The 22,985-nt window shown below is 41.1% G+C and overlaps 2 protein-coding genes across 3 annotated transcripts in view; both read right to left on the reverse strand.

The window, feature by feature from the left end:
- Positions 1–13,189: 13,189 nt before the first annotated feature.
- bola1 (bolA family member 1) lies at positions 13,190–15,135 on the reverse strand. 2 transcript variants are annotated; one of them, XM_068570363.1, is made up of 2 exons: positions 15,086–15,125; positions 13,190–14,209 (listed from the first exon to the last, which is right to left on the reverse strand). In XM_068570363.1, exon 2 carries the CDS (start codon positions 14,167–14,169, stop codon positions 13,801–13,803), a length of 369 nt encoding a protein of 122 aa, XP_068426464.1. In that variant the 5' UTR covers positions 14,170–14,209; positions 15,086–15,125; the 3' UTR covers positions 13,190–13,800. The 2 variants fall into 2 exon arrangements, with proteins under 2 accessions (XP_068426464.1, XP_068426463.1); XM_068570362.1 differs by having other exon boundaries at positions 13,194–14,278; positions 15,086–15,135.
- A 3,451-nt stretch (positions 15,136–18,586) lies between these two features.
- sv2a (synaptic vesicle glycoprotein 2A) overlaps positions 18,587–22,985 on the reverse strand; it is a 41,352-nt gene continuing 36,953 nt past the window's right edge. Inside the window, exon 13 of the mRNA XM_068569523.1 lies at positions 18,587–22,457. Coding sequence (XP_068425624.1) covers positions 22,274–22,457 — 184 coding nt within the window. The 3' untranslated portion in view covers positions 18,587–22,273. The remainder of the gene's footprint in view (positions 22,458–22,985) is intronic.

A 22,985-nucleotide genomic window follows, 5' to 3' on the forward strand; every position in this document is an offset into this window, starting at 1 on the left:
GCCCGCCTCCCGCTCACTAATACACATATACACACTTTCCCCTCTCCATGGGCTGTTTGTATGTAGGGAGAAGCGGTGGAAAGTAACAAAGTACATTTACTCAAGTACTGTGGTTAACTACATTTCAGAGGGAAATGTTTTATTTTATTAATCCACAACATGTATTTAACATCTGCACTTACTGTCATGGAATGCAATCTATTTGTTTTGGGGACATGGAAACAAATGCAGTTAGTTTTTTTCCTGTGTTGCTTAGGATGAAAATAATGCTAATGGTAAGTCAATTAGGATCTTTTTTTGTGGTGGACATGGCATCCACGTGACTAAGCAACAAAGCTGGTCTATCTAAAAATACCAACGCGTTGTGGTTTGGGGGTTGTGGTTTTGATGCCTAAACTTAACTGTATGTAATTATTGTAAGCCTAACCATAACGTTTAAAAAAAAAGTTGTCCCTTAAATAAAAAATAATTGAATAATAAATGGTATATATACAATTAAGTATATACTGTTAATACTCTAATGAGATTGTGTTGAAAAAAATAAATAAATTATGAAATATATTGTAACGTTAAGTGTTTTTCAACCTTTTTAGCTTGTGATCCCTCGTTGGGACTCCTTGTCATGTTTCACATGTCTTTGAGTTCCAAGCAGCTTCTAAACCTCTCATATGGTTTAATTTCAAGAGGTGTGATTATCCAATATTTCACAAAGAGTTTAAAAATTTAAGAAAAGTCTCAAAAATGTTTTAAACTGTGTCTTGATTCCTCTCCCATTAACTATGGAAGTGCCCTCAAATTCATCATGTGATTTGTTTGAGGGGCCCAAACCCGAGATCGGTAACCTATACAACCTGCCGGTACAGACAGCAAGAACTAACTATAGCTACAACAGTAAAATCTGGCTTATATATTGTTGCATTAGTATGACAATACAACTAATTTAAATGCTTGTAATGGAGGTTTTTGACATTTTTGTTTTGGTACTTTAACTTCAGTCAAGGATCCAAGTACTTTTACCACTGCTGAGTGACAGACAGCAGTGGAAATCAATTTAAAATCAATGAATAGCTTCAACAGAGCAACACGTATGAGTTGTCAGACTAAGAGATGAAGAATAAACATTTAGCTACAGATGAGCTATACACATTTATTTGTAACCCCTCCCCCTTCCCCCGCACCCCAAAAAAAGAGGATAATACGTATTGCTACAAAGCACAACTACAAGGACGATACAGGTAATAATAATAATTGGACATCACATCATACAAACTGTTTGAATATGTCTGATGACTTTTGTTACACGTTCTAATCTAATTGTAGAATTCTATTTAGAATTGAATCCAGTTCTATAGAATTGGGTTCAATTATATATATAATTTAATCCAATTCTAGTAAATATATCATGATCTAGAGTTAAATATGAACACTGAATAGAGTAAAGAAAACTCTGAATTATTAACTCTAAGGCAAGACTATAGATTTTATTTTTTGGAAACCTGTAGTTCAACCTCTGAACACTGTTTACATTCTGTGATCCTGCTAAATATTCACACAGCCTTCCTTAACCTCACACTCAGCTCATGGCTGTTGACAGATGAAAAACCACCGCCTCTCTTTTTTCAGGTTTTGGAAATGATTCAACGGCCCCTAAACACCTAAAGGTCATGAAATGTACTCAACACATTAGCAGCCATACAAACTTTCAATTCAAGTAAACTCCAAAATTCAGTGGGACATTCTTAAAAGACAGCTGCATTATTCTCTTAGACAGCGTGTTAAAGAACACCTTTAAGTCACTTACAAGTTGTCACTCACAGGCGAAAAGAGTTTACTGTTCATTCATTATTCGAGCCTGAAGCATTGCAACACCTCTTCTCACAGGGGAAATCGATCACTCTGCTCCTATGCAACGTTTGTCTTTGTGACGATGATGTATCGCCGTAAGGGACCATCATTGGCAAGTTTTTAGCAATTGTAAATGTGTTAATGCTCAATTACCTCCAGCCGAGAAGAGTTACATTTTCTGTGGTTAATTAATGACAATGGATAATTAAAGTTAGTCATTTTCGTTCACTGTGTTTAAGATGGAGACACGAGGGTAAAACTTGTTTTCTGTTCTGCCCAGTGCCAATGTATACTTCCGAATTCATGATCCAATTAGTACTATTTTTGCAAGGGCACCGACATGGCATTCTGGGCTCACCACCCAACACGATTGTATTTCTTCAAACCAAATTACAAACAAGCTACAGGGTTTTTCGCGCTACCACATTGCTGAGGAGATACGTCTGGCGATGCGAGACTATGAGGCCACTGTAGCTGGAAGGCTAACTGCTAACACGCTAGCCAGCTGGGACATACTGGCACTAATCAGTCATAATAGCATATAGTAGCCATACAGCCATTTATTACCCTTGACATGTTGTTCTTATGATTTCAATCATCTTTGTATTTGTACCATTGGCTTGTCTCATAAATGTGAGTGTTTATACTCCGACAGAAGAGGTTACAGGTGACAGAGACAGAATTGAGAGAAGATCTAGCACCCTCAAATGAAAAAAACAAGATGTTTAACCAGTTCAGCCAGAATGTGTAATACTGCCACCAAAGGTTAAATGAAGCCGACACTCTTAAGTGTTTGGAGAAAGAAAAACCGTTGTCACCATTTAACAGAAGCGGAGGGTGAGTGGCGGAGGGTGAGTGGCGGTGGGCGTGGCGTTTCTACTGCTGCCGTTACCGGGCGCTGAGGTGGAGAGAGGGCGAGAAAAGCAGCCGCCGTGCAGCAATGACATGAAGGCGACAGGGTGTGACAGGATGAGCCATCAGGCTGCAGGGCGCACAAGTAGAACTCTTTCCACTTTCTCACACAAAGACAAACACGCTCACAGAAACATGAATATTCTGATCCCACAGATCAAATATTGGTACCGCTTTCCTGTAAGACACCTTTCTATATATATATATATATATATATATATATATATATATATATATATATATTTAAGTTTGACATTCATTAATGGTTATTATTATCAGCCATCATGTTGCTCGGTTGTGAAAAATCCCCACTGTTGGTGTTTATCCTTTCTATTCATAAATAAGCTTGTGATAGCATGTTGCTAGTTCATTAATAATAAATGTTTTATAAAATGAATTTTGGTCCAGATCGTCTGAAGCCAGAGGACGAGTTGCCATATGGTTTGATCACAACCTGGTAAGACAAAATATATTCATATTAATGGCTTGTAACTTATAGATGAAGCATTAGTACATTATTTGTCAAGCATCAATAGAGTTATGTTTAAAGCCTCTAAAGGATGACTTATTAATGTGCTGCCTGAATGTTTTGTTGCTTAAACACAAAACATGTTTTGTACTTAATTGCTTTCTTAATATTGATAAATAGTTATTAGGTAGTAGGTTAATACAAGTAACAGACAATGCAAGTGATGCTGAATGCATGTATGTATCTGTACACCTTCTCTTGCAGTGGAAATACATGAATGGACATTCGCAATAACACACAGGTAGGCCCAAACAGCCTAACACATGTGTACAAAGCTGGATTCCTCCCTTATTTCATAAGAGCACTTACCAGCCTTTTCTACCTGGAGCATCTGTGCTCCATTAAATGTACCTGCAGCACATACAAATGTATTTCTCTCTCTACATGTGGTCAGTTTGATAGTTAATAAAAAATGTGAGCGCTGAAACATTCCCGACTTGGATGTCAAAAACCTTCCTCGGGTTGACGGTAAGTTCACTGAACCATTCCTAATTGTATTTGACAAATTTGTCACTGAGCCTGAGGTTAAGCTGTTTATCAGGGCCGGCGCTATTTTTGTTTGACACAAATCCCAATGTTAAAAATGGATTTAAAAAAAATCTACTATAGGTATATAAGGTAAGGTTCTATGATATTCAGAGTATCAAGCATCCAACAACTATTGTCCATATAAAGATATAGTGGTGTATACCTAAGCAGAGAATGAAGTCTGTCTTCCTGTGTTGTAGTGTTGTAGTCCTGGCTTCTCTATACTTTGTTTACATGGCCATGCAGACCTTGCATTTTACTGCATGTGAGCGTGCCCCACTGGTTACCTCATGGTCGGCGCTCAGCCTTGCGATTAAACGTTGGTCACCTCTAATAACGCCGCCTCAACCAATAGCGCTGTTAGCACTGTTAGCTGTGGCCGCCGGGACATTGCTCTCTACATTGAGAGCTGTGTGGAGGCAATAGAAATGGTCATAATTTAAAATGCAGCACCTTTATTTTACCTGTGTTGCAAGTATTTTTGGTGAGAGTACCTCAGGTGTGTAATGGATCCAATAGGCATTGTTTTTTTTACCAACCAAAGTAGGCCTTTTGGGTATACTGATACTTGTTGGTCATGGAGTTTCATACACTGTAGATACATGCCACATATTTTGCCCCCGTCTTCACTCCACTCTGCTACAACACACGCCTCACTGCTTGTCCACAGCTCCTCCCTGGGGGGTCACAGTGGAAAGGAGGGAGGGATTTCACGCTTGACCTTCCCCTCACAGCTTTGTGAGCCCCTTCACTACCGTCTTGATTCTCTTGACCTACTTGGTCATCCAGGAGCAAGCCACTTATAATACCTACATCTTACCCAGCAGCACGCTCTCTCTCTCTCTCCCTATCATACACACACATACATACACATCTGTCTCGCACATCTGTCTGTTGGTTTCTCCCTCTGCAGGGATCTGTAGCGATGGCCTCTGACTGTGACTGATGCAAAAGTTTAGAGATAAAGGTTTAATCCCTTTGTGCCAAATATTGTTTTAGACCGCAGGCTGAATTCTGGGAAATGCATTGCCCGCGCTCTCCAATCCTTTTGTTTGTTTTTTTTAATCCAAATCTCCCGGGATCCTTCATCTGTTTTCACATGTGTGGAGATCTAAAACATTCACAACTTACAGTATATGGAAATTACTTTATTTAAAAACACATCTAGGTATAAAAGTAAATAATTATAGAGATGTACATTATGTTGAAAAAAATCAACGCTCGAAATAGTTTGGACTGTTGTTTACTTGTAATTTGTGAAAGATTTACAGTAAATCAGCAAAAAGTACAATCGTGCTGTAATAGCTCCACCCATGACAGTCACCCTTTGCACAAAGCTCTGGGAATCCCCCTTCTTCCTCATCTTTTCTCACCCTCCCTCACCCCTCTACACCCCCAGAGGAGGTGGATGGAGCGTCTGCAGCACTCAGCAGCATCCCGAGCCCCTTGTTTCTCCCCCGGCGAGCACCACTTAAGGCCTCCTGTCTCACACTGCAGCCCCGCCGGTAGTTGGGAACCATTTTCTACTCAGATGAGCGCAAACAAAGACATGCATGTGCGGGGAGCGAGGAAGAGGGAGGAGGAGGAGGCCATTGGAGTGTTTGGTAAACAGTGAGAAAGCCGGAGGGAGCGGCTACACGGGAGGAGAGGAAGAGGGGAAGCGGAGGCGAGGGAAGACGAGGAGGAGGACAGAAGGGAATCTGAGGTATGACTGCGTCGGAAGCCGGTAAAGAGCTGAGTAAAGGAAATTGCAGGGGCTTCCATGTCACAATCCACAGTTGAGCTGATCACAAAGAAAAGGGACGGCACACCTGGCACTGAACAAACACGTATGTATACACAGACACACAGCTGGAGCTGTAGTGCTCTGTGTGGCAAGCATGCATCATCCTGTACATACAATGTAAACCACCAGGCAGCAGAAAGTACAATCAGATGTAAGTAACATCCAGAACTCACTCACTCACTCACTCACTCACTCACTCATTCATTCATGAAGGCATTTCTGCAGCCACTACAAATGAGAGAAAGTGTGCACATCCCTTAAAGCTCTTCAGTGTTACCCTGAGCCATGCCCTATTCTGAGGATTTGAGGGTCGAAGCCAAAGATGACAAAGTCTTCATATCAAAGCCCACACACTCCCAATTGACCCAGCGCTTCCCCCTGACCCCGTTGTTTTTCATTTGAGCCCTAATAACTCTCCTAATTAAAGCCCCTTCCTATTATTTTTTCTCTCTACTCCCCTGTAAAAGGCCTGGGTTTCAAAGTGCTAATAAAATAAACTGAAGGGGGCCCATTTCTTTATTTGTATGTGTGTGAAGAGTGTGTGGGAGAAAGAGCCAGGGAGAGGAGGGGGGAGTTGGAAGGACAGAGGTTTTAGGTTCAGAGGGGGGGTAAAAGAAACAGAGGTCAGTGGAGACAAAGGAGTGCGAGACCCCGGGGTCAAGCTGCCTGGTGTCCACAGTCACCGGCCTGGCGTTGTTGCAGGGCGAATGGCCCCGCTTGTATAATCGCCGGGGTATGTTTTGTCCACGAGTGTAGGATAGAATATATCACGGAGCTGCTGACAGATGAACAATAGCTCACGTTTTGTGGAAGTCCGAGTGGAGCCTTCGCTGCTCCTTTGAGCTGGCTGGTACATCTGGAAGAGCCAAGATTAACCCTGTGTTTACTGGCCTTGCGTATGGCTGACCCTTTTGACCCAAACTGCAGCTTCACCAATATCGCTTATGGGTTAATATAGGACTCAAAGACACCCTATAGATGAGGGAATCCTCCTCTTTGAAGCAAATGGGATACAATCAATATAAAAAGTGTTGCATGTTGTTTGGGGATTATTAGCAACTGACTGTTTGAATAGGAAATGAAACAAGACACAATAGCGGTTTGTAATCGTTTGTCCCTATGAGCTTATTTCCTCATTGCACAGCTCCTGTGTTCTTCTGTTGCTCTGCGTCCAGCTCGCAACGCCTGAAGCTTTTTTAAGGAGAGCTTTCATCCAATCAGATTCCACCTGTATGTCTCAATGGAAGGAGAGCAATTGAAGTTGGCCTTTGCAGATTAAAGTACACAGAGCGTGGATGTTATCGCTGATTGGCATAGTCTTCAACCAATCAGATCTTTAGTTTGACATGCTGGGCGTATTCTTTGATGTGCCAGCGCCAGCATCCTGGCACTGGATGTATGATTGGTCAGTGAGCTAGCGTGACTTCTGTCAACACAACAGAAAGCTATCTAGGTGCTAGGAAAACTCAGTAGGCGCAAGAAGAATTCAGGCTGAAACGTAAGAGAATTGAGGGGTCCCTCACGTCACCGTTTTTCCTTTGCGCCTCCTCAGGTAAGCGTGGTGGCGAATTTTTCCTTCTGGCTTATTCTCTTGAGTGTGCAGTGTTTTAGTACTGTTGTTTTGTTGGATTGTTTTGTCATGTTTCTTGTAATTAAATGTGACTGGGTCTTGTTGGTGTGGACTACATGCATGTGTTAATGATGCCGCAACAAATCATGCACGTATTTATGTAAACTATATGAGATGGCACAGAAGGCCCAGGTAAAAAAAATCCATGACCACCACTGTCGTGATGTCACCCATTGGTTTTTAGACTACAGTTGTGAAGCTTCAAGTTAGGCATTTTGACGGTCTCCATTTTGGTTTGTTTTTACATCCAGAAGAGACAAACTAGGGTGGAGCTGAGTAAAACCCAATGCTAAATTAGATATTCTTAGGCAACGAATTTTTGCAACAAGTATTGCCGCCCCTAACGGCCATTAGAAAGAAGCTTTAATGTACTTAATTATTGGTGTAAAGTGCAGACAAAGTGCAGATAATGCTGGTAGGAATGTCATTATTTTTGCAGATATTTGGTCGTAGGCCAATGTTAATGCAAATCACCCCAATCGGAACATTAATGTTTTATGACTAACCAACAGTGAAAATGCACCTTAAAACCACAAATGTTAGCCTCAAGGTGGAGCTCGAAGAAAAGTCAGAAGTTTACAAAGTCACCAGGATTAATTCTCTGGGAACCAGGGAAGTCTGCAGCAAAGTACATAATAATCCATCCAATAGTTGTTCAAATTTTTTTATCTGGACCAAAATGGTAGACTAGTACTAGCAGACAAACATTGCCACTTCAAGACTCACAACGCTATCATCTCTACAAATTGAGGAATAACAACTCACACAAATATTTATGTATGTCATCTAAAACCAGGGTTCAGCAGGTGCAACGTGACACCACGGCCCGCATGAGGAAACCTGGTGCTAATCAATTCCTTTTTTATGATATTTGAAGCCCAGCCATAAATGTGCTCAATCTCTGTTAACTCTCCCCTCGGTTTTATGATGATAAACATGTCGGTGTGGAGGTTTATGAGTGCGGCTGGGTCTTTCTGCAGCGACTATAAAAGCAGCTATGTGAATGTCATATGCTTCATGGGTTCTGCTTGCATGTTCCTGTGTGCTGGCTGCCATTCAAATGCCGCACAATATTCCAAACGTGTTTGAATAACTTACAACCGTTCAACGACAAACATCAGGACTGAGTAATACCCAAGGGGAGAAGCAATAACATAATAAGGTGATATGATAATAGCTTCAGGCTGCGCATGAGATTTAAACATGATCATATAGGGTGTTGAGTACTCCACGGGGGTTAAGTGAACGTAATCCTCGTTGAGACGCAGTGCGAAAGGAGGAAAAAAGGAGGCAGAAAAAGTCATGTGTCAGAGTTCATCTACGAGCAACTGGGAGCCCTGGGGAGGCTGAGGAAATATTTGGGGGCTAATCATTATACCAAGAGAGGGCTGTTTGAAAATGTTGAATGTAAGTTGATAAAAGGTCAAAAGAAGTTTATGAGGCGAAAGCTGCTTAAGGCAAAAGGGTAACTAGCCAAAGTGCGCAAACTGGGTCGCAGCTTGCACAGAAAATGATGTGATTGACAGCGAGTGTAAACGGAGGGGGTGCGATAGGAATGAGGCACAGGTTCAAAGCTCACGAGCAGGAGTGGGAAGATCACAGAGGTTGAGCAAAAAAGGTTGAGGGAGGGTACAGCGGGAAGCCAGAGAGAGAAGGCCTTGAAAGAGCCTTATCTGTGACCCATCTGTCTTGACATGCACACTCCTCTGGTTAGTGCCCTGGAGGGGAGGGACGGGGAGCTGCATGCGTGTCGGTAACTGAGTGTGCAGGGCTTAGGGCTAAGGCCTTGGCCTGTGCACTCTGGCCCGAAAACCAGCCTAACCAGCCCTATGCCTCAACGCCCCCAGGAAAACCTCTCATGACTTACTGCTGTGATTATGTGATTGACTGAGCCACGCAGGAGGAACAAAAAAGAAAAACCCCAAAAACGCATTAACAAAAAAAAGGCTGTCACACATCAGTGAAGATACAGATGTTACTTTCTTTGACAATTCACTTTTTATCTTTGCTGTCAGCTGATTTGTCACCTTTTCAGTGGTGTCTCTTTTCCTTTGTTGGTGATTTGTCTCGAAACACCGAATCATCAGATCCGTGAGCAGGCTGTCTGATGACCACGGGTGAATCCAGGAGATTTTTTTTAGTTCTAAACAGAGTCATTTTGTTATTGATTTAAAAACAAACACAATAAATCACGGACATCAAGAACTTTTAAATTGCCAGTGAAGTGAGCCAGGGAAAAGGTGGCATTCCTGTTTTTCTCCATGACCTAACCACTCATTTTACTTCATTAGACGCCTGAAAGGTTAAGTGAGGAATTAGAACCAGCTGTCTTGTTACCGATACACTTTTACACTCAAACATCATGAGTGTAATTTTCACCGATTTCAGAAGTCTTATACATCACAGGATTGCAAGTCCACCATTCCCAGTCTCACATACCTTGTGACATCTTGATTAAAATTATTTAACTTGGTATGCGTGTACACAAATGTACTTAAAATTAAATTAAATTAGAAATTTAAAAAGTGTTGATCAAACAGTTTTGTTATCTGTCATGCTTTAAATACAAATGTTTCATCTGAATTTCCACCCAATTTTACTCATAATGTACACTGTTTTCATTGTGGGGAAGCTTTTTAAGGCCTCAACAATCTCACACCACCAGGCGCTGACCTGAGATTCTGTATACATTAAACTTAGCTTCAAATCAGTTAAAAATGCACATCACTGATTTGGAATCAGTTTGTGAGGTCCTTACCGGTTCCTACCCTTAATGTTCACGTCAAATATCTATCAGTCCAAGTTGTTTTGCATCAAATCCAACCTCCTAAGATGTTTAACTTTACTTGCATGTACAGCACACCTGGGAGATTTACCATAATGAATACCTGATGTGGTGAAGCACTTAATTCCGCCTATAAAATAACTCCCTTCCTCCTTCCTGTGGGCCCCGGCTGTTGTTTATCAAACGAGGTAACGTCCTGTCATGTGACCCCTCCTCCCTCCTAGAAACCCACCTGTGGGGACTTTTCTCTTAATCCCTTGCACCCCCCTTCCCTTTTTTTTTTTTTGCTGTGCGCTTTGAATACTTAGACTACTGAGTGTAACTAATTCTCCCACACAAGGATATTGTCTTCTCCCTATCTCTGCTTTGTCCTTCCCTTTAGAGCTGGCTATTCACTGATTTCATTAGTTGGCGGTGTGGTGTGAGAGAGAGTTGGCATAGGGGGGGCCTTCCCAATTAAAAGGCCTTAATAGTCTATTACCATCACCTTAAATTCAACTCTGTTTTTTTACACACAAAACCAGCTCAAGATTAATCACTGTCCTGGCGTGGAGCTTTTAAAAGTCATTCTCTGATTAATTAACTAAAATTAGGACGGATGATTTTGAGCAACCATTTATAATGGTTTTGCTTAAGAAATGTGCTGTTGTACTGGTTCAGTATTTTAGAAAGAAATATATGTCTTTTGATAGTTTCCTTAATGACAAATCCAGTTTTGCATTGAAAACAATAAAAGTAATGATTGTTGTTCCAAGTGGGGGTTTAAATTTTATGTGTTTAACAGGCAGTTCTTCCTACACACATGCTGCACAGATCCTGCAGCTGACCAGGCGGCTAGAGGATAAAGCCAGTCCCCTGGGAGGACCAAACCACCCTTTCTCAGACACCCATTTGTCGTAGTACCTCACCCCACCTCCTCCATCCCGATGGATGACCCTGCAACCAGCAGGGGTCAGCTGCGCAGAAGGAGCCCCCCGCACCATGCCCAAGGTCCGGAGCCGCAGCGTAAATCAGAGGCTGTTCATCGCGGGAACCCTGCCCTGTCCAAGGTCTCAGCCCAGCCTGGCACCATCTGTCCCGGGGCTCTGACGTAGAGGCAGCGCTGCCAAGGTGGGTTCCCACTGACCCTCTGCACCCTTCAGGCCAAATGGGCGGACTTGGGACCGGCGACAGATCCATCACACTGCAGTACGGACATGAGACTAGGCTCGGTGTACTGGTGCACTGTAAATTAACTCTGAATGAGCTGATACAGTGCACAAATTAAAGGAGGTCCTAACAGTAAAATCAAAAACAGTTACGTTGACAAGACAAACACAAAGTGTCTACAAGTAAAAGAGCCAAGTAAAGTAAATGTAAGTCAAGCTTATTTATAATATTTTAGAGCTATTTTTTATAATTGCGTTATTGTGTCCGTCCCCATGTGGGAATGGCATTAATTTGCCTTTCAACAATCACAAAGTACTGTAAAGTACTCATACTTTCATTTCATGCGGCCTAAAAAAAAACTTACGAGGACTCTCCTCCTGATTCGGCCTTAAATACACAGCAGTAGGCTACTCTCAAACTGCTGTCTTTTCTTTTTATGCCGAAAGTAGAAGATTGCCTAAGAATATTCTCGAAAACAGCAACAAAAAAAAGTGCATGAAAAAGAAAGTTAATTGAAGCACTTGCAATTCCACCTCTGGCCCAAATGAGTCACAAACGGTGACCTGACCGACCCTGTTATTTTGTTGTGTAACCGCCACAGACAAGAAACTATGAGTGTACTATACTCACACATGTAAAACGGGCTCAACCTTTTAAGTGCAAGACAAGTCTCTGCACTCCACCTCATCACCCTTGACGACTTGACGTCTTTTCCCTCTCCATCATAACAGCACCTGGAATCGTGACACGTAAATCTCGTCGGCAGAGACAGTCTGCGGGTCCCGGGGCAGTGCGGCGCAGCTTATTGCTTTCTCCCACAGCCCCGACCTTGCTTCTTGGCCCCTTAGGCCTGGCTCTAATGGGCGAGCAGGGGTCATAAAGTGGTTGTGTTACTGTTTTCCTTTTTGCAAACCAGTGACACCAGTTGTTCACCCTCTTCACCGGGTCCTTTTGTGAGGGCTGACAGGCTGTCAATTCCAGGCGGAGGATGATTGTAGAAGACGACATGCGTTACCTTGAGGTCACACCACATTCCGCTGAAGGCCTGTCTTTATCGGCTCATAATAACTTTGAATAGCTTTTTGCAGCAAAGGAGAAAAAGATGCGTTTCTTTAAAAAATAAAAATGAATCAATCTTGGAGATGAATGATAATTGGGGAAAGGAATCTTTGTTTGTTGAGACTCCCACCAACGATTTTTTTTGGCGTGTATTTGTTGTCTCATCACTCTCACAGGCTTGAGGAGTGATTTTTGGCCGTCATCAGGGTTTGAGGGCAGGACGAGCAGACCTTCACAGTGACACAAACAACCCCCAAGACAAAAATAGACGCCCACCCACACACGTGCAGTAACGAGTCATTCTGAGAACAAACTGCAAACACTTTGTACTTTTGCCCTCTGGTTTGTCCAGCCAATTGCTGAAAAGGTATAATAATGATGATCCAATGAATTACAATTAAGATGTTTTTAACAGAATGATTGGATAGTTGTATCAAAACTTTTTTCAATGTTGATTACAGACATTTTTTTCTGGAGGGCATTTATTGTCAACTAAAATGTAATTTTATATTTAGTTTAACACATTTATTGGGTGGTTGTCAACATTAGTTATGGGATTATTCACATGGATTTATCAGTAGATTTTATTTTTATTAAGATTATGTACAATCATATGAAAAAACTGGCATAAACAAATTTGACTTCTAAGAATGAAGACATCTTGTATTCAGCCAATTCGCCAGATTTAGTTGGCTTGTTCACTTGCTGCCCTCGTGTGTTGAGCCGGCGGTACTGACATTATCCTCCAAACCATTTCATGTGTGAATTACTTGACGCTAACAGTCCCTGTCTTTCACACATCACAAAAACAAGTTTTGACACAACTAAACCATTATATTTCTTGATAAGATCACTTAACTTCATTACACTGGTATTTTAGATTGTTTTGATATAAATATACAAGGGGTCATTTCTGTGAAAGAGGAGGCTTAAAGACACTGATAGAAATGCACCACAGGAATAACTCAATTTTATTTATGTTTTTAATTTAAACAATAAAGTAGTTTTGCTTTTTTCATTGCAATCCCTTTGTAAGTAATGCATTTGCTTTGAACATAACACATAATGCTGTTCTATTAAATCTTGAAGAAGCGGCAAAAAGAAAGGTTCAGATGTCTCGACACTCACATGACCGTCACAAGATTTCTTTTTCTAAGAAAACTTTATTCTAATTCACGAGCAGAAATACGTTCTGAACCATCATATATTGATCTCTGGTCCTCATAAAATGACATTACTTATTCTGACAAATGAACTGCGAGCTATACGAGCACAGATGTGGAAAGTCCTCACATTATTTCCTCTGTTGTATTGAATACGTGCAAAATACCCTTAAACATCTGGAGTGATGAAGGCCATTACATTTGTTTTACTGCACAAGATGCATCTCAAAAACGCATTGCTGCTTTTGTGTTTCCAATTCTTGTTTTATTATGATATAATAAGCATACAGACATTTTTGTATTGAAATCTGCAACAGAACCCTGTCTGTCATTACATTAACGGCATTGTTGCCTCTCCTAAAAGCATCCACCTATTTCACAGTTCAGTCCAAAAGCATCACAGTCCACAACCCTTCACTCCCGGCCGGCCTTCAGTTTCTCCTCCACCGTGTGATCGTTCCTTGAGCCGCCCATGCAAGGCGGACTTTTAGCCAGGGACGGGTTGCTTCCCCATTGCTCGGGAGTCTTTACCTGAATGGCCAGTGCATGAACGCTGCTACTCAACTCCTCTTTCAAAGCCTCATTTACCAGACGGTGACGCTTTATTAAAGGCAGACCCTCAAACTGGGAGCTGACAACCAGGACACGGAAATGGGATTCAGAGCCAGTGGGCACAGCGTGCATGTGGCTTTCATTGTGGACCTCTAAGTGGACCGGCTTGAGTTTGTCTGTCAGTTTGGTTCTTATAGATCTTTCAACGGGCCGGCTCTGGTCTGGATCCATGGATGGTGTGAAGTGGGCCAGACGCCGGCTTGAGGCAAGACTGGTAGAGATGGGCCGAGCACAGCGGAGGATAGTAGGAAGCATCGGATGGTTGGGGTCAGGAGACCACCTATGAAAGCCAGATGGATATAAATTACAAGTGCTACCTAATGACAAGAAATATATGCATGTTGTGGTTGGCATAATTATTTCATAATAAGGTTTGGGGTGTATTAAAAACAATGCATGTTACCAGCAGATACCCTGAGATGAAGAACTGGAAACTAACCCAAGAAAGTCTCTTTAGAAGAGAATCACCTTCATAGCCAGAGCCCTGTCATTATATTATCTTGCTGGTCAGTGATTAAACGCAGCTCTCCGTACGTTATTTGGCCTTTTTAAGCCTCATCTGGGAGGTAAAATACATGTTTCATATCAAAGAGGGTCAGCATTTAACTGTAACTACTAACAAAACCATCTTACTAAGACCTCCAGAGTAAACATAACAGAGACCACGTCAACAACTAAAACAAAAAGGCAGAATTGTATTGACGTAAAATGACCAACACAGGTGTCACGTCACTGCAACGCGTTGAAGAGTATACAAACGCACGAGTTTCAACCTGCAGGACCCAAAACCTACTGACGTTACCGCCTCACGTGAGCCTGTGTTATCCTCTCCAGTGAATGGCAGAATAAAGCCAGTTAACGTCCTATGCAAATGCAACTTGCAATACCGGAAACGTGCCTGTTTTGCTAATAGCTTCGTGGCTAATTCACTGCTCGCTTGCTAGCTTTAGCACAATAAACACACACTATGTAAGATGCCCGAGCACGTAATGGCGTCTACAACCGCGCCTGTATCGGTCTGTAAGTATTGTTACACTAAACCGAGCCATGAAGCAAACGTGTGGAGTGAATTTAGTGAACAACTCACCTTGTAAGTTCAGCAAGTTACGTCTCTCGCGACGCAACACTCACCGGAAGTGACTCCTCGCGCGCTGGGTTTTGTAGTTGTCTTTGTACATGTTTTGTAGTCCTGCAGCAGCATCGCTGGCAGCTACGAGATAGAGATATATAACTGCTCTTACATTAACACAAAAAACATGAATCATCACCGAATTTTCTTCAACGCGTGTGAAAACATGAAAAAGCGTGTGTCACACGGTCAAACCGTGAGAGTTGGTGGCTCTGATATACAAAGAATAGATACTGAAAGAAAATCGGTCAAATCAGTCGCCAACTCATTATGGTCACAGAGTAAAATGAGACCAAGACAAATAAAGCGAGTATAAAGCGACTAAGTGCTATATAAATAACATGTATTATTATTATTATTATTGTTATTATTATTATTATTATTATTATTATAAAGGTTTATATCGGGGTAAAGTGAGAAGATATGAAACATTGTTTAGTCTGGAAGGTGTGGTTCACCTGGGTGGATGGGCACATAAACGCGAGATAGAGATGGGTTCCATTAACAAACACCAGATATTTTTGTTTGAAGATTGAAATGTTTGTGGTTGGGTGGTTATTGTTGTTGTTATTATTGTTGTTGTTGTTGTTGTTGTTGTGAATGTGTGGGTGTGTGTGGGGCTGTTTTCCATCTGACAAATGGATATAATCTGTAGTGTTTTCCATTAATTTCCTATGGCGGCCACTTTTGACTGGGAACACATGGATGTTACAAAGTTAACTAAATTTAAAATTCAATGAAAGTGATGATCAGTAATTTTATATGTTCAAATGCCTCGAGTAGAGGATAGCATAAGGCCTTGAGGCAATCAGGTGTAAAACACAATATTTATGATTGATCATAAATCCGTCGTATTTGACCTGACCACGACCAGAGGGTTATCAGTGTCTGATACAACAGTGTGGCTCAGAAGGAATACAACGAGTGAAGGAAAGTCGACACAATCTTGTTAATTTTTAATTTCCAACACTGTTTGTAAACACTTTCCTTTTTTTCTGAACACACACTAGGTGAAGCTTTTCCTTGTATGCTGATTCAAAGCTTAACACTGAGCGTATTGATACACTAAATCCGTAAGAGATTTTGCCTTTTGTGTAAATGTATAAACCTTTACCTTATTTTTATTTATTTTGTGTTTATGATTTTGTGTGGGAAGAAACTGGAGCACCCTGAGTAAACTCTTCAAAGCAAAACTCACTGATGCCGTACCAGCTTCTGAAAGAATTGCCCTCACAGTGTGATCAAAAATTGTAAGATTACTATTTGAGACTGTACAAAGACCCAAGAACACACAAGTTTACCTTGATTGAGGTTAGGGTTTGAGGTTTCAAATAATACTGCCTCTTATAACTTATATGGTCATCTAATAACCAGCAACAAGCTCTGGTCCTCTAATAACCAGCAACAATCATTGCTCTGGTCCTGTAATAACCAACAACAATTATCTCCGGTTCTGAAAAAAGAAGTTGCAATGCTTGTTTGGGCAAAGGACACAAGAAATGCTTTGGTCCTAGAATAAACAGCTACTATTCTTGTTTGGGCTGTAAAAGGTACTGTTGTAATTCCTCTGTCAACAGGCTGTGCTGGCTGTGGGTCAAGTGATGCAATGTTTCCCCAGGCTCTCTCATTCATAGGGAAAGGATTGCACAAAGACAAAAAGAGGGCGAAAGGAGAAACACTATGCCAGAAAGGCTTCTGTGAATCACAGGCGGCTGCACACAGGTGCTGTCCTGCTTTCCTGTCCTTTGCCGAGTTTCATTGCTCCATAATTCCTATCAGCATGATACAATCTGATACCACCATAGCTTCCGATCGCAAAGTCTGTCTGAGCAGGTCGACCGTTGTCAATGGGAGATTCCTGGAGCACAGCTCCTGCTGGGTTTACTGGGGGTGAACTGGAACGATTAAATCCCAGACCAGACCTGATGAAACCAGGAGCAGCTCCTGAACAAATAAATTATTCCCAAAAAAAATGTAATGTGTGTCACAGCCTATTACAGTTTGTTTGTTTTTATGTGACACAACACCACTGGGATTTGTAATTGTCACGACCACAATGTGTTGTCACATGTCTGTTGATGTGCTTTGGCTAGCGTGCACTTTGGTATTCTTGAAATAATTTGATCACTGACTGACGTGACTGACTATGTGGACTGCGTCCCAGCTTGTATCCAGCAGGGGGCGGGGTTCTGCTTAATTTTGCTTTGGGGCAGGTTTTATGACAGGAGAGTGATTTGCAGACGCTGCAATCCCATTGTTGTCCTCATTCTGCAGAGCGAGGCTAAACAAACTGTAGTGAAGTTTTCCTGTCTCATATTTGTCCTGTTTTCAGCAACTATCATCTGTCTGTTTGGTACATTTGGTACCTACTATGCAACATTACTTCTGATAAAATCACCACCGGGTAGACTATATGTACCCGGTTAGACCCGGTTGGGAATCACTTTATTACACCACATGTATAGACTCACTGCAGTGTAGGTATATATCAGCACCATGGACAGAGCCCACATGAAGCTTTCCCAGTTTCAAAATATATATCCGGCCCCTTTTACGCACGTGGCTTCAACTCGTAAACGTCTCGCACCATTTTATCCTATGAACACTGTGATTTACACGTAAGTGGTATGAGAGAGATGTGTGTAATCTGTGGTAAGAATGCCAGTTCTTTTAAATCTAGGTTGAACACTTTTTTAGTGAAATTTAGTGTTAGTGAATCTTAAATATCTTCATTTAAGTAAAGGAGTCTATTACCGAAGGGGAGTGAATAGTGACAGAGCATACTATCACCATAGAATGATGAAACTATTGCAATATTTATATATCTGCAGAATTGCAAAGTGGGTGCCTGTAGCAACAATTGAAGATAAAGTTGCAATAGTACAGTTTGTTTTCATTACATACACACACACCAAATGCAACTATATGCACACAACTCTGAAAAATAGCATCTTAATATGTAATGTCGGATTCAGCCCAAAACTCCAGACCTTTAAACTTTAAGCACAATTACATGGATTTCACTCAAATATTATTTTCAAAATCAACCATTCCCCTTAAATGTGCGTAATGTTGAAATGTCCAGCACACTTTTCAACATGCCGTATCACAGATGAGGTTTCTTTTTGACAACTGAAAAACAACTGGCTTTAAATGACAATGAAAATGAAAAAAAACAGCAATTGATTGCTTTAAACATTCCTCACCACAACATTAGTAGAGTCTTTTTTACAGAAGTTGCATATTATATCCACTGGAGATCAGGTCGAGGTGGGATTTTTGTTAAATACACCTGTATCTGGTCCAACAGCTGTCTGGTCTCAGGAAAAAAAACAAAGACAAAGGAACATCCTACAGTCCCGTAGCAGCACCGCTGGCAGCGGAAGGAAGTTAAGAACTTGTAGTGTCTGTAAACGTCAAACAATATTTAAAGTTGTAGACATAAAGAAACAACAAAGATTGACTTTTCTTTTTGTTTATTTCATGGTTCTTTGTTATCCATTGTGATTCCAAAGGGGTCAGTTACACGGCAGAGTGCAAACCCAATCAAAAATCTACAATGAGAAAATATAAGAAAACAAACTCACACACCTTTTAACAGAACTGATGTTGTCACATTTAGGCTAACTATGATTCATAACCGGTATTTAACATTGATGTATTTACTTATATTTCATTCTCATTTACAAAATACATAAAATCAAAGACAACATACACCATTGTTCATTTACACTTTTTTTTTATACCTTTTTTATATTCATGATTCCATAAACAGTTTCTATACTTACAAACAATCAACTACAGTTTCTACAGCACATTACAATGACAAAGGTGATAAATTCTTTGTTACATTTAATTAATGGCAATGCAATCTTATTGACAAAAGCCTCAAGACTTAGGGTTGTTTTAGAGAGTACACACGGGTGTTCGCTGTTACAGTCCTGTGTCATTAAGCCAACACACAGCATTTCAGTTGACAGGGCCAGCATATAGTAATGTCATCCAATTCCCAATAGCTTCAAAGAAGAGAATAAGAGACAAATACCCAAACACTTATTGCTTTGTTAAACGTTTTGCACTCAAGTTAATTATACAAAAGAAAACCCTGTAACATAAGCTAAGATATGCATCTACGAGAGACAATTTGAACTTGGACGGAGCCTGAACCGAGTCACTGAGACAGGTTAGCACGCTTTAACAGCAGCCCATGTTGAACAAGTACAACGGTTATCTTGACATCGTTGCTCCTAAATTTCATGGGTGACACAGGACGACACACAAGAGGACTGCTGGTGTGCAGCTTTTAGTACAGTTAATGTGTATTTACATTATTAATGTGCTCTTGGGAGGGAATCTAGGCAAATTTTGCTGGTCATTAGGGCTTCTGCAACCATCACTTCTTGCCGTTCTAAACCAAAAGAAAACACAACTAGTCTCTTGTGAAAAGTCTGCATCACCATAACAAGTCCAGTTGTTCTTGTTTCACATGATCGGTGGCTGAAGACCTACAAACACTGAATGACATCTGTATCCAGGGGGTCAAAAGGTTTGAAGAGCTATCTTATTAGTTACATTATAAGTACTTGTATTTACATATATTCATATATATATATATAACGGAGAATCAATGGTGTAATGTGTAAACTCAGGCCATACAAAATATTTGGCAATAATTAATGAGGTGGCACACTCAAAGATAATGGGCCAGATGTCAAATTTGGAGTTAGATCAGTGTGAGGCGGAGGGAGCAAAATGCAAGGGGCAGGTCTTCAAAGCTCGAAGCACCTGTATATGTTCACAACTGCACTCGTGTTCACAATCTTGTCACTTGGTAGGTTTTGGTCTTTTGTGCTCTTGCTAAACGCCCACCTTGTTCTCCATGAAATCGCTAGCAAGGCTGCATCCGATTGTGTCTTGAAGAACTCGAGGCTTTCACAATTGTGCATGTACGACGGTGTACATTTAGTGCAATGGGTTGTCTATTTATTCAACTGTATTGAGTCTACGTATGGCTGCTATCCTACAAAATGGCAGTTTGGGCAAAAACGTTTTTGTTAATCTGACATTTTAATGATTGTTTTTTCTTTTTTTTCTTTCATCATGCAATTGTGAACACATCGCCCTTGCTTTTCTAAAATCAGGGGGAATGTGGCGATGGTATTCACCAACACTCTGTGCTGTTACCAGTGCGGGATACAAGACAATCAGCCCTTAGCAGTGAGTTTTCTACGGTGGATCTGGTGTTATATCTAGCTACATTTGTATAATAAAGTGCAAGTAAACACAACTCTCCAATGCACCCAAAATCCCTCACTGGCAGAATAATCCTTCTCACAGCCAATTAATCCTCACTGTTCAACGTGTTATGTTTCCCAAGGGCATCCCAAATTGGGAGAATTTAAAATAGAACAACTCTACTTTGGGTGCAGTATTTTTCAACAGTTTTCATGTTGACTCTACTGATGCTAAAATCAAACTTATCAGCCTGTCTTCATCCAAGAGCAAAACAAAAAATAATCATTTTAAGTCCTGTATGTTTTCACACCGTGTTCAGTTATCAATAAAAGACATCTACTCCACAAACGTTCACAAATCAGAATAGTGCTTACCAAATATGAAATGGTAAAAGACATACAAAATAAATAAAAATCCCAATATTGCACAGAGGTTCAATATTGCACCAAGAAGCACACTCACATTAATATAAACATTCATTTCACACAAACAATTAGATTATAGTTTATCCGTCATCTCTCACACGTCTGCACTGAAGCCTTTAAAACTTAAAGAGTAGCCTCTTTGTCTCTTGTGGTTCCCTGCTTTTCCTCCTTGTGTGGGTGGGATTTTAAGTAATAAAGGGACATTTTCTTCTTAAGATCATCCTGTGGAGTGTGCTAGAAGGGAGAGTTTGGTCGGGTTCATCAACTTTCATGGTGTCCCTGCTGCCGACAGCAGAGTAAAAGCACAGTGCTGTCTTTTGTGGGCAGGAAAAGTCAAAGATATTATGAGGACTTTAGCCAGACGAATGGATGAACAAACTTGTCCCTTACACTGTTTATATGTTGTACTCTCAGTTTTCATAAATTTACATACATACTTTGTGACATGCATAACACCCTCCGAAACATATATCATTGGAGACAAACATATTGTAAGCCTGGGAGGAGAGGTACTGAGAAGGCATTTCTTACAAAGAGATATACGGTGATTGAAAAATGGTGATTGAGTATGAGATTCTGAACATTTTCATCAGGTCAAGAAAATGTCAGGGGCATTCACACTGGCAAATGGTTGTGCTTTAAATGGAACAAAATGCCTAATCCTTGCAAGGAAATGGTGATCATGACAGCACACAATTACCACTCGGCATGGGGTCGTGTGCATTAACTGGATTTGAATGATTTCACTGCTTTTTGGAGGCGATCGGAAACAACTCTTTAAAGGGAGATGGGCCTCGATTTATCTCCTCATCGCACTCTTAACAATAACAAAAGCAAACCTGGAATGTTCTATAATCTATAAAACGGCAGTTAGTCTGAAAACAAACACAAGACCAGGAGATAAAAATGAGGACACGTCTTTGCCAAGAGATTTGTGTCTTGGTTGTACCCTGCAAAGTCAAAAATGCTTCAAATCAACGCGTACAGTGTCACATTTTTGATTCTTTGTCCAACAATGGCAAAGTACTCAAGACTTGATTATGAGTTGAATTTGTTCAGAAGAATGGAGGTGACTACAGATAACTCTGCAACAATGGCTAGTGGGTATTTCTATGAGTCTTTTTGCATGATTCATTATCAAGAACCCCCATCCCCTGACCTCCAACCCCAGGTTTATGTACTCACATTGGGGGACTTGCATCTATATTTACTAATATATTCCAGTGGGATGAAATGACATGCTCTCACTGAACATGTTAATATCACTATATTTTGTCTCAGCTCAACCGTTAATCAGGCCTATCTAATAATTGCCAATCCCAAATATGTACAGCAGATCTGTGTCGCCCTTCTGCGTTTGCTCTATCGTTATGAGAGAGGGGTTAGAGGGAAGGATTTGGAGCGCTCTTGAGCTGTTTGTTCACAGTGTGGTGAAAACTCCTCTGTCCCCCCTCAACCCCACCTCCGCAAAGTTGTTGGCACCACACTATTTCAGCACCTGACCCCGCGTCTCTGGGAGTTTGAGGGCCAGAAAGCTGCCTGCCGCCAGCGCCCCCGAGGCAAAGAGGATGGGCACAGCCTTGGTGATGCCGACGAAGGAGGTAAAGATGCTTATGCCTAAAACAGCCGCTAATTTACAGAGGGCATTGAGGAAGCCAAACGCCGTGGTTCTGAGAAAAGAGAGGAGCAGATAAAAAGTAAAGAGTCAGGTGATTGTCTGTTTGATCTTATCTTACGAAGGAATACAAACACAGCCAAAGTATATAGAGCAACAGAAGAGTAATCTTTCACTTTGTATCCCAAATACAAACATGCTCTTTCTGATATTAACAGTTAAAGTGAGTCTGTGTTTACTTCTAATTCATTGTAAAGGCTGCATGCATTCTATACATCCACAAGATGGAGCTACATGTCATAGAATTAAAACTGAAAACTCAAGAGGAGCGACACAAAAGATTCATGTTCTTGCTCTGCTTCTATGCATTAATTTTGCTCGCCAAATAGTATCTTGTATTAGGTATCATTAAGTTGTCATTAGGTAGCAACAAGATCACATGCTTTAGAGCACGTGTGCCACCAATGATTTCACCACACACAATGTCATCCATCCCTAAAAGCCAACCAATAATTGCTGGGCGACACCTATGACATCACTTGACACGTCAGCACCACTGACCATGGCTTCACGGTGTCAAGGC

Source organism: Clinocottus analis, unplaced genomic scaffold, assembly GCF_023055335.1.
Source record: "Clinocottus analis isolate CAN_PGR_092001 unplaced genomic scaffold, fCliAna1.0.p SCAF_9, whole genome shotgun sequence".
Lineage (NCBI taxonomy): Eukaryota > Metazoa > Chordata > Actinopteri > Perciformes > Cottidae > Clinocottus > Clinocottus analis.